At 46.1% G+C, this 20453-nt stretch overlaps 1 protein-coding gene across 5 annotated transcripts in view; it reads right to left on the reverse strand.

Annotated features, from left to right (window-relative positions):
- LOC143285378 (FH1/FH2 domain-containing protein 3-like) overlaps positions 1 to 20453 on the reverse strand; it is a 203444-nt gene that overhangs the window by 89375 nt on the left and 93616 nt on the right. For 4 of the 5 annotated variants that reach the window (XM_076592606.1, XM_076592607.1, XM_076592608.1 and 1 more), the window contains 5 exons: positions 10498 to 10769; positions 7877 to 9239; positions 5723 to 5758; positions 2409 to 2610; positions 218 to 450 (listed from right to left, as the gene is read on the reverse strand). In XM_076592606.1, the coding sequence (XP_076448721.1) occupies positions 218 to 450; positions 2409 to 2610; positions 5723 to 5758; positions 7877 to 9239; positions 10498 to 10769 (2106 nt within the window). Of the gene's footprint in view, positions 1 to 217; positions 451 to 2408; positions 2611 to 5722; positions 5759 to 7876; positions 9240 to 10497; positions 10770 to 17484; positions 17595 to 20453 lie in introns of those variants that run through there. The other variant, XM_076592610.1, reaches the window with a different exon arrangement.

Genomic DNA, 20453 nt, shown 5'->3' on the forward strand with positions numbered 1-20453 from the left:
ACACACACACACACACACACACACACACACACACACACACACACACACACAACCAAACCCAAAAGTAAAGCTCTTTATCATAACTCTCTCCTTACCTCCAAAACAAAACCGACAGACATGTACACCAAACAACACAGAAGAGGTGCCCCTTCACTTGAGGTCCCATCCTGGTTTGGAAGTCAAGGCAAAAGTCTTTCAACCACTCATCCCAACTTACCTGCGGGTCTTTTCCGTAGCTGTCAGTGCGGCGATGTCCGCGGGGTCTGCGCATTTCGGGCGAAGGGTCTCGCTCGAAGACCTCGGAGTCGGGTTCGTAGTAGCGGGAGCGGTTGAGGTCGGACTTGCGGAAGTCCTTGTTGGGCAGGCGGTGGTCCGGAGACAGGTCCTCGTCCGCGGCGTCCAGCAAGCTGTCGTTGGATGCAGAGCGGGAGGGGTGTTTCCTCCCTCCCCCTGGAGAGACACACGGCGGTGTTCTCTGTTTGTTAGCGTGTGGTGTGAAAGGTGATGATGGATTTTTTGTTTGATTGTCACACATACTGGTAACTGTAGACATTTTGTTAGGAGTATTGATTTTTTTTTCATTTAATTTTGTTATCGTTTAGGAGAGGAGTAGGAGGGAACGTGTCGATTTTTACATCTGTTATCGTTTAGGAGAGGGGTGCTGGGGGTGGGTTGGGGGGGCGTGGGTGAATGAATGGTGAGTTGGGGAAAACTGGGTAGATGGAGAATGGAATTTGAAATTGATATTTAAGTACAATTCCAGAAGAAAATTGCTTAATGGACTTCGTAAAATTAATGTCGTGTATGGTATGGAAGTTTCTGTGTGACAGTGGTATCTGCTTATGGTATGCAAGCGTTTGTGTGACGGTGGTATCAGCGTTTGATATGGAAGCTTTTCAAGTTGTGAGACAACTGTATCAAATTATGGCATGCAAGCTTTTGTGTGATGGTGGTGTCAGCTTATGGCATGCAAACTTTTGTGTGATGGTGGTGTCAGCTTATGGCATGCAAGCTTTTGTGTGATGGTGGTGTCAGCTTATGGCATGCAAACTTTTGTGTGATGGTGGTGTCAGCTTATGGCATGCAAGCTTTTGTGTTATAGTGGTGTCAACTTATGGCATGGAAGCTTTTGTGTGATAGTGGTATCAACTTATGGTATGAAAGCTTTTGTGTGATAGTGGTATCAACTTATGGTATGAAAGCTTTTGTGTGATAGTGTTATCAACTTATGGTATGGAAGCTTTTGTGTGATAGTGGTATCAACTTATGGCATGGAAGCTTTTGTGTGATAGTGGTATCAGCTTATGGTATGGAAGCTTTTGTGTGATAGTGGTATCAAATTATGATATGAAAGCTTTTGTGTGATAGTGGTATCAACTTATGGCATGGAAGCTTTTGTGTGATAGTGGTATCAACTTATGGTATGAAAGCTTTTGTGTGATAGTGGTATCAACTTATGGCATTGAAGCTTTTGTGTGATAGTGGTATCAACTTATGGCATGGAAGCTTTTGTGTGATAGTGGTATCAACTTATGGTATGAAAGCTTTTGTGTGATAGTGGTATCAACTTATGGCATGGAAGCTTTTGTGTGATAGTGGTATCAACTTATGGTATGGAAGCTTTTGTGTGATAGTGGTATCAACTTACGGTATGAAAGCTTTTGTGTGATAGTGGTATCAACTTATGGTATGAAAGCTTTTGTGTGATAGTGGTATCAACTTATGGCATGGAAGCTTTTGTGTGATAGTGGTATCAGCTTATGGTATGGAAGCTTTTGTGTGATAGTGGTATCAACTTATGGCATGGAAGCTTTTGTGTGATAGTGGTATGGACTCATGGCATGGAAGCTTTTGTGTGATAGTGGTATCAACTTATGGCATGGAAGCTTTTGTGTGATAGTGGTATCGACTTATGGCATGGAAGCTTTTGTGTGATAGTGGTATCAACTTATGGTATGGAAGCTTTTTGTGTGATGATGATGGTATCAGCGAATGGTATGGAAGCTTTTGTGTGATAGTGGTGCTCTCTTTGTCAACATATGGCAAGGGACCTTTTGTGTGATGATGGTAACAGTTCATATCCTTCCTCCTTCCCCTCTCCTTCGCTTGTACACACATCTACCCATCGCATTTCGCACAGATCCCATTCTGAACACACTGGCACCCACCCACCCACAGACCCAGCTCTCTCACCCAGCTCTCTCTCTCTCTCTCACACACACACACACACACACATACACACACGCACGCACGCACGCACGCACGCACACACATCACTCACACCCCTACCGCTTTCCCTCCAATGCTTACGACTCATCTTCTTTCCGCCCTTTAACACACACACACACACACACACACACACACACACACACAACACAACACAACACAACACACCAAACCAATACTACCTCCATGTCTTCGAGATCGTCTGGACGGGGAGTTTTCACGGGAGTGCGGCGGGGAGTCATGGCGGGAGTTCCGGGAGTGTCCCCCTTCCCTGGGGTGTGGGGACATGGGGTCCGTGGGGGACAGGTACTCGTAGGAGTCGCTGCGAGCGATCCCCGCTGAGGGATCCGATCCCGGGGCCAAGTTCTGTCGCCACTGGTTCACCTGGACACCCGACACACACAAACACCCGGGTTTGGTGCCCGCCGTCGTCGTCATCATCATCGTCATCATCATCATCATCATCGTCGTCGTCATCTTTATTAACATCATCATCACCATCGTCGCCGTCGTCGTCATCATCTTCATCATCATCATCATCACTATTGAGAACTTTGTGGTGGAGGAAAACAAGTGCAAGTAAACAGTTCTCCAGTCATGTTGAATGACTTTACAAAGATTTTTTTTTCATCATAAAAAAGGGAGGTGGGGTTATACTCTTTATGCACCACATCATCATCATCATCATCATCATCATCATCATCGATCACACCATTATGTGTATCAAAGCTGCTGTTCCTGTAAATGGTTGCATGTCTGCATGGTTTTCATCCCAGCAGGGCGTTTCTGGCATGGACGACCCATCTCGCCCTTTTCGTTTTGTGCATTGACATTCTAGCAATAAATTAATGCAAAAAAAAGGAAACATTTTAAAAAAATTTTAAAAGGTATTAAAACAAGTCTATACACAGATATCATGCAGCAAGATGAAAAGAGATCGTTAACAAAAAAAATTTCAAGACGAATGTGAATGATCTTACTGGGGAAAAATTAAGTCTGTCTTCGTCCAGGTAGGTGAAAGAGCGGCTTTGTCCAACTGGTATATGCAGCATGTGAACATTCATTGAACTCCGTCCAGTTTTAAGATACTAGGAATCTGTTCCACTGGGACTTAAAGAATGACAATTTTCCTGAGAATTGTTCTGAAACTCAGGCTTCAGATAAATCGTGTCTCAAGAGACAGCTAGATAATTCCTTTAGAGTTTCCTGTGTGAAATATATATATTACAGCCCTAAAAACTAATGTGATTAAAAATATTGCGGTCGTGTATGGAAAAAGTATTTTTCAGTGTGCCATCTAAAGAAATGGGTTGAACAGTAAGTTCCGAATATTCCAGCTGATCAACTAAATTCAGGAAGTACTGGTTAGATACTCTAAATGATTGTTTATCCTTTGCCTAATTATCAGCCTTTTGGTTAAAAGATGTCCCAAGAATATCAAGAGAAATTTGCAATGAACCATATTTTACAAAAAGATCGATGGTAGACCTGTTGATTATATATACTCGATGCGAGCTGATTTTTACAGAACTATCAACCACATTATTAGATAGACAACGCCATGATGGGCGTTGTTCGTCAAACAATTAATTTTAAATGGGCGTGGCACCAAAGCAAGCCTCGTGGATTATAATTATGCAGGTTGTGTGAAAGCCATCAGCAGCTATGCCCGCAAAGTAGAACTCAAAAGGGATTATGCCATCTCAGCAGAAGGGACTGTGGAAGATTTTTGCTGTTCCATAAAAGCGGGAACGATTTATTACAGCGTGTTAGTGGACATCGAAAGCAGAGCCAAGAGCTGTAATGAATCATAACTGGAATATAAATAAAAAGTACTGAAAAAGAGAGGAATTTATCTGAATAACACCTGACATAATTTTATCATTGGCAACTGTTTAATATACAAAATGCGTTTGTTACAAAATGTCTGCCACAGCTGTTGTTGGTTTTTTATGTGAAAGAGTTGAATGCTTCCTGTCAGACTAAGAAACACAGTGTGTATAAATCATACAGCAGAGATTTCATGAACTGGGCGATTTACACATGCACACACGTTAATGTTGCTATTATCATTGTCGTTGTTGCTGTTGTTTTGATTATCAATATTAATATCACCAGCAGCAGCAGCAGCAGCAGCAGCAGCAGTCATAAGCTTTGAAACATGTATTTATGGCAAGCATGGAATCATAGGAATTTCCAGTCATTTTCTTTCAAGAGACATTATGAAGACAAACAAGCGAAACTTAGTTCCACCATAGACGACCATTCTCAGCTGAAAAGTCGAGAAAATAGGGATGAACGGGAGTTGACAGGCGAAAATTACAATCGGCGCTCTGAACTATTAAATATTCCAATACAAACAAAAAGCAAAGAAAAAAATAATAAAATAAAATAAGCAAGCAATACAAACAAATAACAAGGATGGAGACTAAAACGTACTTATCTATGAGTAAATTACATTCGAATAATTATTCATTTCCACTCCCTCGTGTGTGTGAGTGTCGTCTGTAAACAGACAAGATTTGATTTCCTTTTATTTTCTATTTCGGTAGCTTATTTCTAAAGACATAGATAATTAATATTCACAAATTACATTTGACGACGTTATCGGAAAGATGCTGAACTTTAAAATGCGTGACATGATTTGAGGAGACGGGGGAGGTGGAAGAGGTAAAGGTAAGAGAAAAAGAAAGAATATGAAGAAAAAAAAAGTTGAGAAAGAAGAAGGAGGTGGAGAAGACTAAATGTTACTGATATCATACATATCTTTTTAAATAGAAAATTAAAAAAAAAAATAAAGAAAGAATACAAAATTAAAGAAATATAAAGAAATGTAGAAAAAGGACAGAAAATAACGAAAGAAAGAAGATGCAGAGCAAAAAACAAAAAAAAACAAAAAAACGCTTTGCCGAAAACTAATCATGTCAAGACACACATGAAATAAACGAAATCAACCAACGACCGCCCAAACAAAGTTGACGAAGAAGAAGATGGTGATAATGATAATGACAACGAAGGGTGGCGTTGATGATGATGATGATGATGATGATGATGATGGTAATGATGATGATGATGATGATGATGGTAATAATGATGATGATGATGTTAATGATGATGATGATGATGATGATGATGATGGTAATGATGATGATGATGATGATGATGATGATGGTAATGATGATGATGATGATGGTAATGATGATGATGATGATGATGATGGTAATGATGATGATGATGATGATGATGGTAATAATGATGATGATGATGGTAATGATGATGATGATGATGATAAAGAAGGCAAAAGAGAGGCGGGAGATAAAAACAAAACTAAGCGAAGCAAAGCAAAAAAATATAACTTTTCATGGCGGCTGAATCGAAAATTGCTCGAAAACTCGAACTACATGCTTTTAAATCAACTGAAAACTGAAGCCACAAAAATTAAACCACCATTTAAAAAGCGGTGGGTTTTTTTTTCTCTGTGCAGTGATGATTGTACCTTATATCCTTGATGATGGTTTTGTACTCCCCCCATCTGAAAAAGATAAGGGCGGAACATTTTTTTCGTGTCTTCCACGACTGTGTTAAAAATCATGTGTGAGCGAAAAGTAGTTTGCAACTCAAAACGGCTGTCGAGATCATTCATTCATTCATTCATGGATGCTACTATGTTCTTTTCATTCCTTTTCGTCCGCTCCTTCCTTTAATAATTTCATTATACTATTTCATTTCAATCAAAAACTTTGTTTCCTCAGTTTGCCTAAAGTGTGCATGGTTGGTTTATTCGTTCACACGCATGCTTACACTGACTGAAAGCGTGCGTATGCACATGCACTTCATCTTCTCCCCCTCTCTCCCACCCATCATCTAGACGCCACATAATTCCTTCATTTAATTTATTTCTTCTTCTTTTGCCTGATCACAAGCCTGATCCGTGGATGCGCGGTCAACTTGTTCCTTCAAATGAACGCACACATGTGTATTCTTCTACACACGCTTGCACACTGACACACACGCACATACAGATCCTCCTCTACTCACACACACACACTCTCTCTCTCTCTCTCTCTCTCTCTCTCTCGTCATTTGGGCAATATGTCAGAAATAAAAGGAAATCAAAGTAATATTTCAAAACTCAAGAAATGTACCATTTTGACAAAAAGGAGGGGTAGAGCACTGAGTATAGAAAGGCAAAATCAAAGACACAAACAATCTTTAAAAACACCTTTTTCAATAAAATAAAAACAGGGTTTGAATAGTCAGGAGAGCACATTGAAGGTTTCTATATATGGAGAACTCGCCAGTTTTTGCCACAAACACTGATGTGGCACTGGTTGACAAACACTCGAAATTCGAGCACCACTTACGCATTGGGTTATACATAGAATATATATATATATCTGGAAGCCAACCCGACTCGCAAGAACTTTCGAAAAAGAAGAACCATGAAACTACCGAGAAACAAGTATAAAAGAAAGGGGGAGAATTACAAAATAAAAACAAAACAAAATGGATGAAGCCCCTTAACTCTCTCCATACGAACGGTGAAAGAGACGACGTTAACAGCGTTTCACCCCAATTACCATCATCAAAATATTGCAAGCGAAAGGCTCTTATACTGAAGAGGTGAATGTTGACAAAGAATACCACAATTCTGACGACGGAAGCTAAAGGTTGGGTCATTCAGACACCCACTGGATATACCAGGGGTCTGTGTAGCGGAGAAGAGAGGACTGGCCGTACTGAGTGAGTTAAAGAACTTCCGAAAAGCAGAATCGTGGAGAAACTACGAAACAAATATAAAAGAAAGAGGAAGAAAGGGTGAAGTCAACAAGATTACATAAAAGAAAGGAAAATAAAGACCCACAATACAACACACACAAATTTAAGGCGAAGACCTGCCTGACCATCACCACACCATGCCTTCTGTACGGAGTCCCTGGGCGAAAGAGAGCACTCAAAACCACAAACACATGGCCCCAAACAGGCTTGGCCATCGCCCATCATACCTTCCCTATGCAGTTCCTGAACGAACCGGAACACCCAATACCACAAACACAAGGTGAAAACAGGCCGGATCATCACCACCCGAACCCCCCTCCCCGCCCCTACCATACCTTCTGCATGGAGTCCAGAAGAGGTTTGACAATACCGCACCATAACTTGACTATGGAGTTCACAACAGGTCTGACAATACCCCACCATAACTTGACTATGAAGTCAAGAACACCACACACACAAACACAAGGCAAAAAAGGCTTGAAAACTCCCACCCCCTCCCTCTCCATCTCCCAATACCTTCTCTATGGAGTCCAGAACACCACACACAAACACAAGGCCAAAACAGGCTTGACCATCTCCACACCCAACCTTATCAATGGAGTCCCTGAGCGAACCAGAACACCCAGCTCACAAACACAAGCCCAACGAGTCATGACCATTACCCCGCCCCCACCGCTGCCCCCACCGCTGCTCCCACCCACCAACACACACACACACACACACACACACACACCATACCTTCTCCATGGAGTCCCCGAGCGAACCAGAACACCTAGCTCACCAAACAACGAGTCCAAAGAGTCAAGCCCATCACCCCCCGCACCCTCTCCCCGCCCTTCTCCGCACACACACACACTACATACACCCATACCTTGTCTATGGAGTCCCTGAGGGAGATGTTCTCGGGCGTCAGCTTGACGTCGTCGTCCAGGACCTCCTTACTGGAGTGGCGCTTCCTCCTGGCGGGGCGGTCCTCCAGCACGTCCTCCCTGGAGGAGGACCGGGACGGCGGGGCCTTGCTGGACCTCCGGGACCTCCGCTCCTCGGCGGCGCTGCCGTAGTCCTCCCTCTGCGGCGGGGTGACGGTGCTCGGGGTGCTCGTGCGGGGGTCGCGGCGCCGACGTCCGTGTCTGCTGCTGCTGTGGTCGTCATCCTCCTCCTGCTGCTTGCTGCTGCTCAGGCTGACCTCGTCGTCGGCCGGACCGCCGCTCCGTCGAGAGGAGGTGCGAGAGGAGGAGGTGGGAGGCGGTGGTGGCGGTTCCCCGTACACGGACTGGCGCCACGAGCGCTCGGCGGGCGGGGAGGGGGCGGCGTCTTCTTTGTAGCTGCGCCTGTCGGCGTCCTTGAGGGTGGAGCGGGAGCTGTTGCGGGACATGGCGGGGCTGGCGGGCTGGGGGGTCACGCCGTACTTGTCGCGGTACTTGTAGTACGTGTCACTGGGCTGGGGGGCCGTGGAGTTCCGGTCCCCCCCTCCTCCTCCCTCGCCCCTACTATCCCTCCCCCCTCCTCCTCCAAAACTGGTGGAGGAGGGTCGCCTTCTGCTGTGGGGCTGGTCCAGGTTGACCTGCGTGGCGCAGTCCGTCAGCGAGGGCTTCTTCTCGATCACCGTTTGTCGGCGGGACCGCTTCTCCGGCGGTTTGTCCGGAACCTTGATGCGCTTGGTGCGCGACACGCTGATCCTCTCCTTGGCCTTGTTCTCCCGCTTGGGAGCCTCAGGGTCCGGCGGCGGGGACGTGCCCCGGCAGATGAGGTACCTGACCGCGTCCCGCTTCTCCGCCTCCGGGGCGCTGTCGTCCGACTCGTCCGACACCGACTCCCGCCGCCTGCCCGACAAAGACGACGTCTGTCGGGGGGACGGGGTAGTGGTCGTCGTTGGCGGGGGAGGCGGGCGCAGACTTCCCGAGTACCTGGAAGAGTCCAAGGACGCTCTCCGACCCCCGGAGTAGTCCTCGTGTCCCCTGGAGGACTGGCGCTCGTAAGGTCTCTTGGGCACTGGGGAGGCGTCCGAGCCGCTCTTGTAGGAGGAGTAGGTGGAGTAGGGGGAGGCGGAGCTGCTGTAGTCGTAGCGCGAGGACCTGGAGCTGACGGGCGACGCCTCTCGGCTCCCCGCCCCGTAGGATCGGTTGGACCTGGTGGAGGAGCGGTCCCAGGAACCGTACGGGGTGCCGCCGCCGCCGCCGCCGTAGTCTGAAGTGTAGCCGCTCCTGTTGGAGTACCTGTCCAGGGACGAGTACCTGCCGTGGACATGTGGTGAGACAAGCATGAAAAAAAAAAACGAAGAAAAACAACAGATGTTGTTGTGAGACAAGCATTAAATGACGGTATTAGACGAGCATAAAAAACAGAGCACAGTGGGTTGTTTTATTTTTTGTTTCTTTGTTTTTTTGGTTTTTTTAAATGTTTTTGTGAGACAAGCATAAAAAGACGGTATAACACAAGCATAACAAACAGACCAGAATGGGTGGTGGTTGTTTTTTGTTTGTTTTTTTTTTGTTGTTGGTTTTTTTTTTGTAAAATGTGAGACAAGCATAAAAAACCAGAGCAGAATGTTGTTTTTCAAATGTTGTTGTGAGTCAAGCATAAAACCCCCCAGATCAGAATGGTTTGGGGTTGGGGGACATGCATAAGAGAAGGTATGAGACAAGCATAAAAAGAAGGTATGGGACAAGCATAAAAAGAAGGTATGAGACAAACATAAAAAGTGTGTGCATGTATGCGTGTGTGTGTGTGTGTGTGTGTGTGTGTGTGTGTGTGTGTGTGTGTGTGTGTGTGTGTGTGGTGTGCGTGCATGCGTGTGTGTATATACATACATACATACACACATATATATATGTGTGTGTGGGTGGGTGTGTTTGTATGCGTACGTAAACCACCACTAATTCATCCATTCATTTGTCCATCCGTCCATCCACTTACTCATTTCCTCCCGTCTCCATCACCCCCCCCCCCCCCCTTCCCCCTGACCTGTCTCCAGCGTGGGTGCAGGTGTGTGGGTGTCCGTGTGTCTGTCTTACAACCAGGACACCACTCACTCATCCATCCATCCACTCATCCATCGACCCATCCATCCATCCATTCATCCATTTCCTCCCCTATCACACCTCCTGACCTGCCTCTGCCCACCCACCGTGCTCCTGTCCAGAGAGGGACAGCGGTAGTCGGTGTTGGAGCCGTAGCGCATCCATCCATCCATCCATTCATCTTTTCATCCATTCATCTATCCATCCATCCATGCATTCATCCTTTCATCCATTCATACCCTCCCACCCCAACCTCGCCCTGCCTCTGCACAGCATGCTCAAGCATGGTGTGTGTGTGCTTGTGTGGGTACGTGTCTGTCTTACCTCTAAGCCACCACTCATCCATCCATCCATCCATCTGTCCATACATCCCATCCATTCATCCTTCCATCCATCCCCCCCCCACCCCACCCTACCCTTGTCTCCCCTCCACCCCGAACCCCCCAACCCCCACCCCCTTTCACCCCCTAACCTGTCTCTGCCCAGCGTGCTCCTGTCCAGAGAGGGATAGCGGTAGTCGGTGCCGGCGCCGTAGCGAGGATCCATGGACCCGGCGGAGAACTTCTTGATGGTGTCTCCTACAGCGCTGCTGCCCCCTGCCCCGTACCTGGGGCCCGGGTCGTAGCTGTAGGAGCGGTTGAAGGCTGGGGCTGGGGGTTTGTAGCCGGAACCGGAACCGCCGTAGCCGTAGGAGGAACTACCACCGCCCGTGGCGTAGTTCTTCCCTGTGCCCATGTCGTACTTCTGCAAAAAGGAAGGAGAGAACAGGGTTGAGGAGGTGGGGTTTTTTTTCTTTCTTTTTTCATTGTCATTGGAAGGTTGTGACAGCCCTATTGTGTTGGTATGCAGTCAATTATCGTTTGGAACTGGAACTTCTGGTGGTGTGTCTAGGATGTGGCGGCGCTCTAGTGTCTTTGTTGTGTTGTTGTTGTTGTTGCTACCCTTGATGTTGTTGTTGTTGTTGTTGTTCTTCTTATAATGATCATCATCATGATTATTATTATTATTATTATTATGCTGTTTCCTGTTGTTGTTTTGTTATTATCATTATCAGTATTATCATTATCATGTTGTTGTTATCATTATTATAATTATTATTATACACCATCATTTGAAAAAATAACTTTGTGATCCAATGATGTCAGTGTCCCTGTCGAATATCTGGAACAAAATGAGTCAGCAGGTACTGAAGTCACATTCTCTCTCTCTCTCTCTCTCTCTCTCTCTCTTTCTCTCTGTGTGTGTGTGTGTGTGTGTGTGTGTGTGTGTGTGTGTGTGTGTGTGTGTGTGTGTGTGTGTGTGTTTGCGTGCGCGTGCGTGTGTATGTGTGTGTTGTGTGCGTTTTTTTGGTTTGTGTGTGTGTGTGTGTGTGTGTGTGTGTTTGCGTGCGTGTGCGTGCGTGTGTATGTATGTGTGTGTGTGTGTGTGTGTGTGTATGTGTGTGTGTGTGTGTGCGTTGTGTGTGTGTGCGTGCGTGCGTGCGTGCCGTGCGTGTGTGTGTGCGTGCGTGTATGCGTGCGTGCGTGCGTGTGTGTGTGTGTGTGTGTGTGTACATGTGTTTCTGTCTGTTTCCCCTTTCTCCATCCCTCTCCCTCATACTGACACACAAACAGAGCGAGACAGACAAACAAACAGACAAACAAACAGACGAATAAGCATTTCCAACAATAAAAACCCTGACCTTTCTCGAACCCCCCCTCTCACCAGAGCAACGGCAAATGAAACAAGGTGAACTACTCTGATTTAGGCAACCCACCCGGACACAGACAAAGTTAACGACCTTGCCTCTCCTCTCCTCTCCTCTCCTCACCTCAACACAAAGAACGGGCACTCTGCCAGACTGAGTGAAACTGCAACTGTACTAGTCTTCATCCGCGGCACTACTACACTGCACTCGGGAAGAAAATAATCCCTAGCAGGCAGAACTTCGTTATCTCTGGTTATCCTGCACCGTCTCCCAAAAGTTTGCGTCAGTCATCGCTATCGATGGCGTTGACTTCGCGTAAAGATTGCGAGAGACGGTGAAAGATCAAGACACAGAGCTACACAAAGTTGCTGGGACTGAGAGACTGGTGACTAAGAGAAAGGTGGGTGGTGGTGGTGGTGGTGGTGAGAGGGGGCGGGGAATGTGTGGAAGGGAGAGACTGAAAAAGTGCAGTCGAGTCATAAAACAGACCGACAGAGAAAGATTGGAAACTGATTACGGACTTGTTTGACGTATCAACGTCTGACTCGCTTGTACTCAGGCATACGTAAGTTGCTGTCACGAACAGAACCATCTTCCCCCATCCACTCAACTCAACGACGCAACATTGACACGGCAACAGCAGCTGGAACTACAAGCTGTACAGAAAGTCTAAACTGAGATGCAAGAATTATTACCTTTGTTGTTTCCGCACTTGTTGCCTCTGTTGTTGGTGTTACATTTGTTGTTTCCGCACCTGTCGCTGTTGCCTCCGTTGGAAGTGTTACTTCCGTTGTTTCCGCACTTGGTGTTGCCTCTGTTGTAAGTGCTACACTTGTTTCTGCATCTGTTGCCTCTGATATAAGTGTTACACTTGTTTCCGCATCTGTTGCCTCTGGTGTAAGTGTCACAGATGTGGTTTCCGCATCTGTTGCTACACTTGTTTCCGCATCTGTAGCCTCTGATGACAGTGATACACTTGTTGTTTCTGCATCTGTTGCCTCTGATGTAAGTGTTACACTTGTTTCCGCATCTGTTGCCTCTGTTGCAAGTGCTACACTTGTTTCTACGTCTGTTGCCTCTGATATAAGTGCTACACATGTTGTTTCTGCATCTGTTGCCTTTGATGTAAGTGCAACACTTGTTTCCGCATCTGTTGCCTCTGTTGCAAGTGCTGCACTTGTTTCTGCATCTGTTGCCTCTGATATAAGTGTTACACTTGTTTCCGCATCTGTTGCCTCTGGTGTAAGTGTTACACTTGTTTCCGCATCTGTTGCCTCTGGTGTAAGTGTTACACTTGTTTCTGCATCTGTTGCTTCTGATGTAAGTGCTACATTTGTTTCCGCATCTGTTGCCTCTGTTGTAAGTGTTTCACTTGTTGTTTCCGCACTTGCCGCTGTTGCCTCTGTTGGAGGTGTTACTTCTGTTGTTTCCACATCTGTTGCTTCTGATTTGAGTGCTACACTTGTTTCCACATCTGTTGCCTCTGATGTGAGTGATACACTTGTTGTTACCACATCTGTTGCCTCTGACGTTAGTGTTACAGTTGTTTCCGCACCTGTTGCCTCTGATGTAAATATTACACTTGATGTGTCCGCATCTGGTGCATCTGTTGTAGGTGTTACAATTGTTTCCGCATCTGCTGCCTCTGATGTAAGTGCTACACTTGTTTCCGCATCTGTTGCCTCTGATTTAACTGTTACACTTCTTTCCGCATCTGTTGCAGGTGTCACATTTGTTGTTTCCGCATCTGTTGCCCCTGGTGTAAGTGTAACACTTTCTGTTTCCGTTTTTGCATCTGTTGCCTCTGATGTAAGTGTAACACATGTTTCCGCATTTCTTGTAAGTGCAGCACATGTTGTTTCCGCATCTGTTGCCTCTGATGTAAATGTTACACTTGTTTCTGCATCTGGTGCCTCTGTTGTAACTATCACACTTGTTTTGTCTGCATTTGGTGTCTCTGTTGAAAGTGTCACACTTGTTGTTTCGGCCTCTGTTGCCTCTGTTGCAAGTGCTACACTTGTTTCCGCATCTGTTGCCTCTGTTGCAAGTGCTACACTTGTTGTTTCCACATCTGTTGCCTCTGAGGTAAATGTTACACTTGATGTTTCCGCATCTGGTGCATCCGTTGTAGGTGCTACACTTGTTTCCGCATCTGATGTGACTGATGTATCTGTTACACTTCTTTCCGCATCTGTTGCAGGTGTTACACTTGTTGTTTCCGCATCTGTTGCCCCCGATGTAAGTGTCACATTTTTTGTTTCCGCATCTGTTGCCTCTGATGTAAGTGCTACACTTGTTTCCGCATCTGTTGTAAGTGCTACACTTATTTCGGCATCTGTTGCCTCTGTTGTAAGTGCTACAATTGTTGTTTCCGCATCTGTTGCCTCTGTTGTAAGTATCACACTTGTTGTTTCGGCATCTGTTGCCTCTGTTGCAAGTGCTACACTTGTTTCGGCATCTGTTACCTCTGTTGTAAGTGCTGCACTTGTTGTTTCCGCATCTGTTGCCTCTGTTGTAAGTATCACACTTGTTGTTTCGGCATCTGTTGCCTCTGTTATATGTGTTACTTCTGTTGTTTCCGCATTTGTTGTTTCCTCTGTTGTGAGTGTTACACTTGTTGTTTCAGCACTTGTTGCCTCTGTCGGGGGTGTTACTTCTGTTGTTTCAGCACTTCTTGTTGATGCTTCTGTTGTAGGTCTTGATTTTGTTGTTTCTGAGCTGGTTGTTGCCTCTGTTGTAAGTGTTGTACTTGTTGTTTCCGCACTTCTTGTTGTTGTCTGTGATGGAGGTGTTACATTTGTTGTTTCCGCCCTTGTTGCTGTTGTTGTTGCCTCTGTAGGCAGTGTTACTTTTGTTGTTTCCGTGCGTGCTTTTGCCTTTGTTGTAGGTGTTACATTAGTTGTTTCCGCACTTGTTGTTGCCTTTGCTCGAGGTGTTACCTTTGTTGTTTTCGCACTTGCTGCCTTTGTTGTGGGTGTAGCCTTTGTTGTAGGTGTTGTTTTCGCACCTGTTGTTGCCCTTGTTGTAGGTGTTACTTTTGTTGTTTTCGCACCTGTTGTTGCCTTTGTAGTAGATGTTACATTTGTTGTTTTTGCACCTGTCGTTGTTGACTCTTTTGGAGGTGTTACCTTTGTTTTCGCACCTGTTGCAGTCTTTGTTGTCGGTGTTACCTTTGTTGTTTTCGCACTTGACGTTGTTGCTTTAGGTGTAGGTATTACCTTCGTTTTTTTCGCACCTGTTGTCGTCTTCGTAGGAGGTGATACCTTTGTTGTTTTCGCACCTGTTGTTGCTTTTGTCGTAGGTGTTACATTTGTTGTTTTCGCACCTGTCGTTGTTGTCTCTGTTGAAGGTGTTACCTTTGTTGTTTTTACACTTCTTGTAGGTGTTACCTTCGTCGGTATCGCACTTGACGTTGTCGTCTTTGTTGTAGGTGTTACCTTTGTTGGTAACGCACCTATTGTTGCCTTTGTTGTATGTGCTACATTTGTTGTTTTCGCACCTGTCGTTGAAGCCTCTGTTGAAGGTGTTACCTTTGTTGTTTTTACTCCCGGTGTTGTCTTTGTTGTGGGTGTTACCTTCGTCGGTATCGCACTTGTTGTTGCCTTTGTTGGAGGCGTCACCTTTGTTGTTTTCGCACCTGTCGTTGTTGACTCTGTTGGAGATGTTGCCTTTGATCTCGCACCTGTTGCTGCCCCTTTTGAAGGCGTTACCTTTGTTGTTTTAGCACCTGCGGTCGTGTTTGTTGTAGGTGTTACCTTTGTTGTTGTTGCTGTTGCCTCTGTAGGCAGTGTTACCATTGTTGATTCTGCGCATGTTGATGCCTTTGTTGGAGGTGTTACCTTTGTTGTTTTCGCACCTGTCGTCGTTGCCTCTGTTGTAGGTGTTACCTTTGTTGTTTTCGCACCTGTTGTTGCCTTTGTTGGAGGTGTTACCTTTGTTGTTTTCGCACCTGTCGTCGTTGCCTCTGTTGTAGGTGTTACCTTTGTTTTATTCGCACCTGTTGTTGCCTTTGTTGAAGGCGCTATCTTTGATGGTATCGCACTTGTTGTTGTTGCCTTTGTTGGAGGCGTTACCTTTGTTGGTATCGCACTTGTTGTTGCCTTTGTTGGAGGCGTTACCTTTGTTGGTATCGCACTTGTTGTTGTTGCCTTTGTTGGAGGCGTTACCTTTGTTGGTATCGCACTTGTTGTTGCCTTTGTTGGAGGCGTTACCTTTGTTGGTATCGCACTTGTTGTTGTTGCCTTTGTTGGAGGCGTTACCTTTATTTTCTTCGCACCTGTTGTCTTTGTTGTAGGCGTTACCTTTGTTGGTAATGCACTCGTCGCTGTTGCTTTCGTAGGTGTTACCTTTATTGTTTTCGCACTTGCTGTTGCCTTTGTTGCAGGTGCTACCTTTACTGTTTTCGCACCTGTTGTTGCCTGCGTTATAGGTGCTACCTTTGCTGTTTTCGCACTAGTTGTTGCTGTCTTTGTAGCAGCCGTTACCTTCGTTGGTATCGCACTGGTCGTTGTTGCCTTTGTTGTACCTGTCACCTTTGTTGTTTTCGCATCATTTGTTGCTGACTTTGTGGCGGCTGTTGCCTTTGTTGATATCGCACCAGTCGTCGTTGCCTTTGTCGTACCTGTCGCCTTTGTTGTACCCGTTACCTTTGTTGGTATCGCACTGGTCGTTGTTGGCTTTGTTGCCGCAGCTGTTTTCACCATTGTTGTTTGCTGCTGACGGGCGCAATAGCCGAGTGGTTAGAGCGTTGGACTGTCAATCTGAGGGTCCCGGGTTCGAATCACGGTGACGGAGTCTGGTGGGTGAAGGGTGCAGATTTTTACGATCTCCCAGGTCAACATATGTGCAGACCTGCTAGTGCCTGAACCCCCTTCGTGTGTATATGCAAGCAGAAGATCAAATACGCACGTTAAAGATCCCGTAATCCATGTCAGCGTTCGGTGGGTTATGGAAACAAGAACATACCCTGCATGCACACCCCCGAAAACGGAGTATGGGTGCCTACATGGCGGGGTAAAAACGGCCATACACGTAAAAGCCCACTCGTGTGCATACGAGTGAACGTGGGAGTTGCAGCCTACGAACGAAGAAGAAGAAGAAGTTGTTTGCTGCTGCTGCTGTTGCTGTCGTGGTTACTCACGAGTCATCATCACCTGTCCAGCGCGTTGGGTCGTTGTGTGTGGAGGCCAGGTATCTGCTCCATTTGTCACCTTTCTTGTTGTTGTTGTTGTTGTTTAGTTCATTTGGTCCCAGTTTTGGTTTTGGACTGGAGAGGATGTGGCGCAGCATATATGGACGAGTCTCTGTGCACGCTTTGACGTGACGCCTGCTAGAAACTGAAAGTTGTGAAAATGGCGGCCATGGCTTGGTTACTCAGTAACTCACTGTCCATGAAGCAAACTGAACTACAAACTCTGCTCTCTGAAAACTGGAATTGGTATTAAAAAAAAAAAAAGTATCTAAAAACCATCAGTCAGACATCAAACCCACCACCAGGTCTATTTCCTTTGTTCACCATTGTCGCTCCATCACTCGATCATGCGTGTTAGTTTCAAAACTTTTTTTTAAACTCCCCTGTTTTCTTGTAATATTGTTTTCGCCCAGTATTTTATCTAGCAGCCAAAAAAACGTCAGGAGAAAATATGACGGATAACAAAATCATGTTGTTGTTTTTGTGCATAATCACTCAGGACAACAAGCATAAATTTTGTTGAATAATGTTACAAATAAATAAATAAATAATGATAACAAAACAATCTGTCAAATACACACCTAGAATGGCAAAGTAGAAATCCGCACACAATCTTCGATTACAAGTAATCCCATCAAGTTAAATAAGTCGTCCCGCACTCCTGCAGACGCTCCGAAGAAGAAGAAAAAAAAAGGTACAAACACGACTCCTCCAAAAACCAATAAAGAGACCAGTCATCTTCACAAACGCAACGAAAATAACAGAAGACGACGACGACGACGACGACGACGAAGAAGAAGAAGACGAATCCAAAACTCGAAGATCTGCCGGCACTTCTCTCAAGGTGCGACGGCACAACAAAGGTAAGAACCTCGGCTGCAGGTGAGTGAGAGTGTGTGTGAGAGAGTGAAAGAGAGAGGGAAAGCTCTCTCGGTTCTGTTGGAAGCGAGTCATACACACCTCCTGCTCTCGACGTGTGCTGAAAACCTGACAGGGCAGGATTGACTCACTGATTTATTCCGCACTCCTGCGTACACCCCGCTCTATGCACCCCGCTCCATACACCCGATCTGAGCGTACACCCGGTTTGGGGTATTTTTTTCTGTTTTTCTTTCTTTCTTTTTTTTCTTTCTTCTGTTTTTTTCCCCCCCGTTTTGCACATCTGGCGAGTGCAAGCGCGTGCGCAACGTGCGCGCGCGTGCTGAGAACGCGTGAAGCCAAAGCACTGACAGACGGTTGGTACCCCCGTCTCAAAGTGAGACTGACACGAAGGGAAAGGGAAAGTGTGTGTGTGTGTGTGTGTGCGTGTGTGTGTGTGTGCGTGTGTGCGTGTGTGTGTGTGTGTGTGTGCGTGTGTGTGTGTGTGTGTGCGTGTGTGTGTGTGCGTGTGTGTGTGTGTTCGTTCAAAAGGTCTATCCACGATTGTAACATTAGACGGCCGGGGAGAGGGGGGGGGGGGAGAGGGATGGGGGGGGTGCGGGGGTGAGAAAGAGAGACAGGGAGAGACTGATGTTTTTTGGTCATTGGCACATTCTCCACGCATGGGGGAGAGGGAATGGGGGTTTAGCTAAAAGGTGTGAGACAGAAGAGAAGAGAATGGAGATCGGAACCTTATACATGAACATGCATGCACATAATTATCAACACACCCACACACACAAATACTCCTCTCTCTCTCTGGTTCGTCAGTAGTCGAAAATGATACCAAGTGAAAGCAAGACAGACAGATGCACACACACACCCACACACACACACACACACACACAGAAGAACAGAGAATGCTGACTGGAAGAAGAAGAAGAAGAAGAAGCTGCCAAACAGCCCATCTCAAAGTTCATCGACAGACCGACAGCAAGTTTGTTTTCACACACCGCACAAGCGCCAAGCCTCATGCCGGCTGCTGTACGTATGTAATATAACACACACCACTACCACGCACGCTTCCAACAGCAACAGGAGCAGCAGCAACAGCAGCAGCAGCAACAGCAGCTGCAGTAGAAGAAAGTTGTGCAGCAACTTGACGTGTCAGGGGGTGGGGGGCGGGGGCATGGGGGTCCGGCGGGGGGGGGGGGGAGAGGTCTTGCAGCGAGATGCTGATTTTACCTGCTGATTGTGGAGCTAGCTTGCTGATGATTCAATCTATCTACCTTGCTGATCTTTTTTTTATTTTTTTAATATTTACCTGTCGATGATGATGATGTACCTGCTGCTCATTTGGTGGCACATAATTAATAAAAGCGGGACTTCGGCGTGATCTCAGTGCTGGTGTGTACATACACACACTACACACAATCACACACGCACCTGCGCACGCGTACACACACACACACACACACACACACACACACACACATTCATATACATGCACACGTGCGCGCACACACACACACACACACACAACACACTCGCACGCACGCACATGCACACGCGTATATATATATATATATATATATATATATATATATATATATATAATTATATATATATAATACACACACACACACACACACACACATGCACACGCAAACACACTACACTAGACACTACACTACACACACACACACCGTCACACAGACACACACACACACACACATATATACACACACACATCGTCACACACACACTACACACACACACACACACACTACACACACACACACACACACACACACACACACACTACACTACACTACACTACACTACACACACACACGCCTCCAAGAACTGTCGGATTGCGTAAGGTTTCAGGAGCACGTACCTGGTCGCAGGTGCAAAAACAGGGTGAGGTAACTCCTCCCCCAACCCCACCCGCCCCCCACCCCCACCCCTCCCCTTCCGGCCCACCCTCCCCTCCATTTCTCCAGGTACCGCCGGGACATCAATCTAAACTGGGTTTCGGCTTCAAAATTTCTCAAGAAGGCGCCTCCGTGGCTGCGCGGACAAATCCATATACGCAACACCACATCTGCTCTGCAGATGCCTGACCAGCAGTGTAACCCAAGGCATCAGTCTGGCCATGAGTGCATGTATAGATGATAATCAGTGTGTGTGTGTGTGGGGGGGGTACCAATGAGAGTGCGATTTCCTCTACAGATATGTTGCCATGGACTATTTGTCAGTAGGCTAACTATTTGCATTTGTATTTCTTTTCCTTTTTTTTTTTTTTTATCACAACGGATTTCTCTGTGTGAAATTCGGGCTGTTCTCCCCAGAGAGAGCGCGTCGCTACACTACAGAGCCACCCATCTTTTTGTGTTTTTTTTTTGTTTTGTTTTTTTTCCTGAGTGCAGTTTTATTTGTTTTTTCCTATCGAAGTGGACTTTTCTACAGAATTTTGCAAGGAACAACCCTTTTGTTGCCGTGGGTTCTTTTACGTGCGCTAAGTGCATGCTGCACACGGGACCTCGGTTTATCGTCTCATCTGAATTCGTGTTCGGGGGGTACGTGCATGCTGAGTCAGAGAAGAAGAATGAAGAGAGGATGGGAGAAAAGAAGGAACAGCATCAAGAGCAGACTGGACCTCAAAGAACAGTTTTTGGAATGGTGGCAG

The sequence above is a fragment of the Babylonia areolata genome, chromosome 9, assembly GCF_041734735.1.
Source record: "Babylonia areolata isolate BAREFJ2019XMU chromosome 9, ASM4173473v1, whole genome shotgun sequence".
Lineage (NCBI taxonomy): Eukaryota > Metazoa > Mollusca > Gastropoda > Neogastropoda > Buccinidae > Babylonia > Babylonia areolata.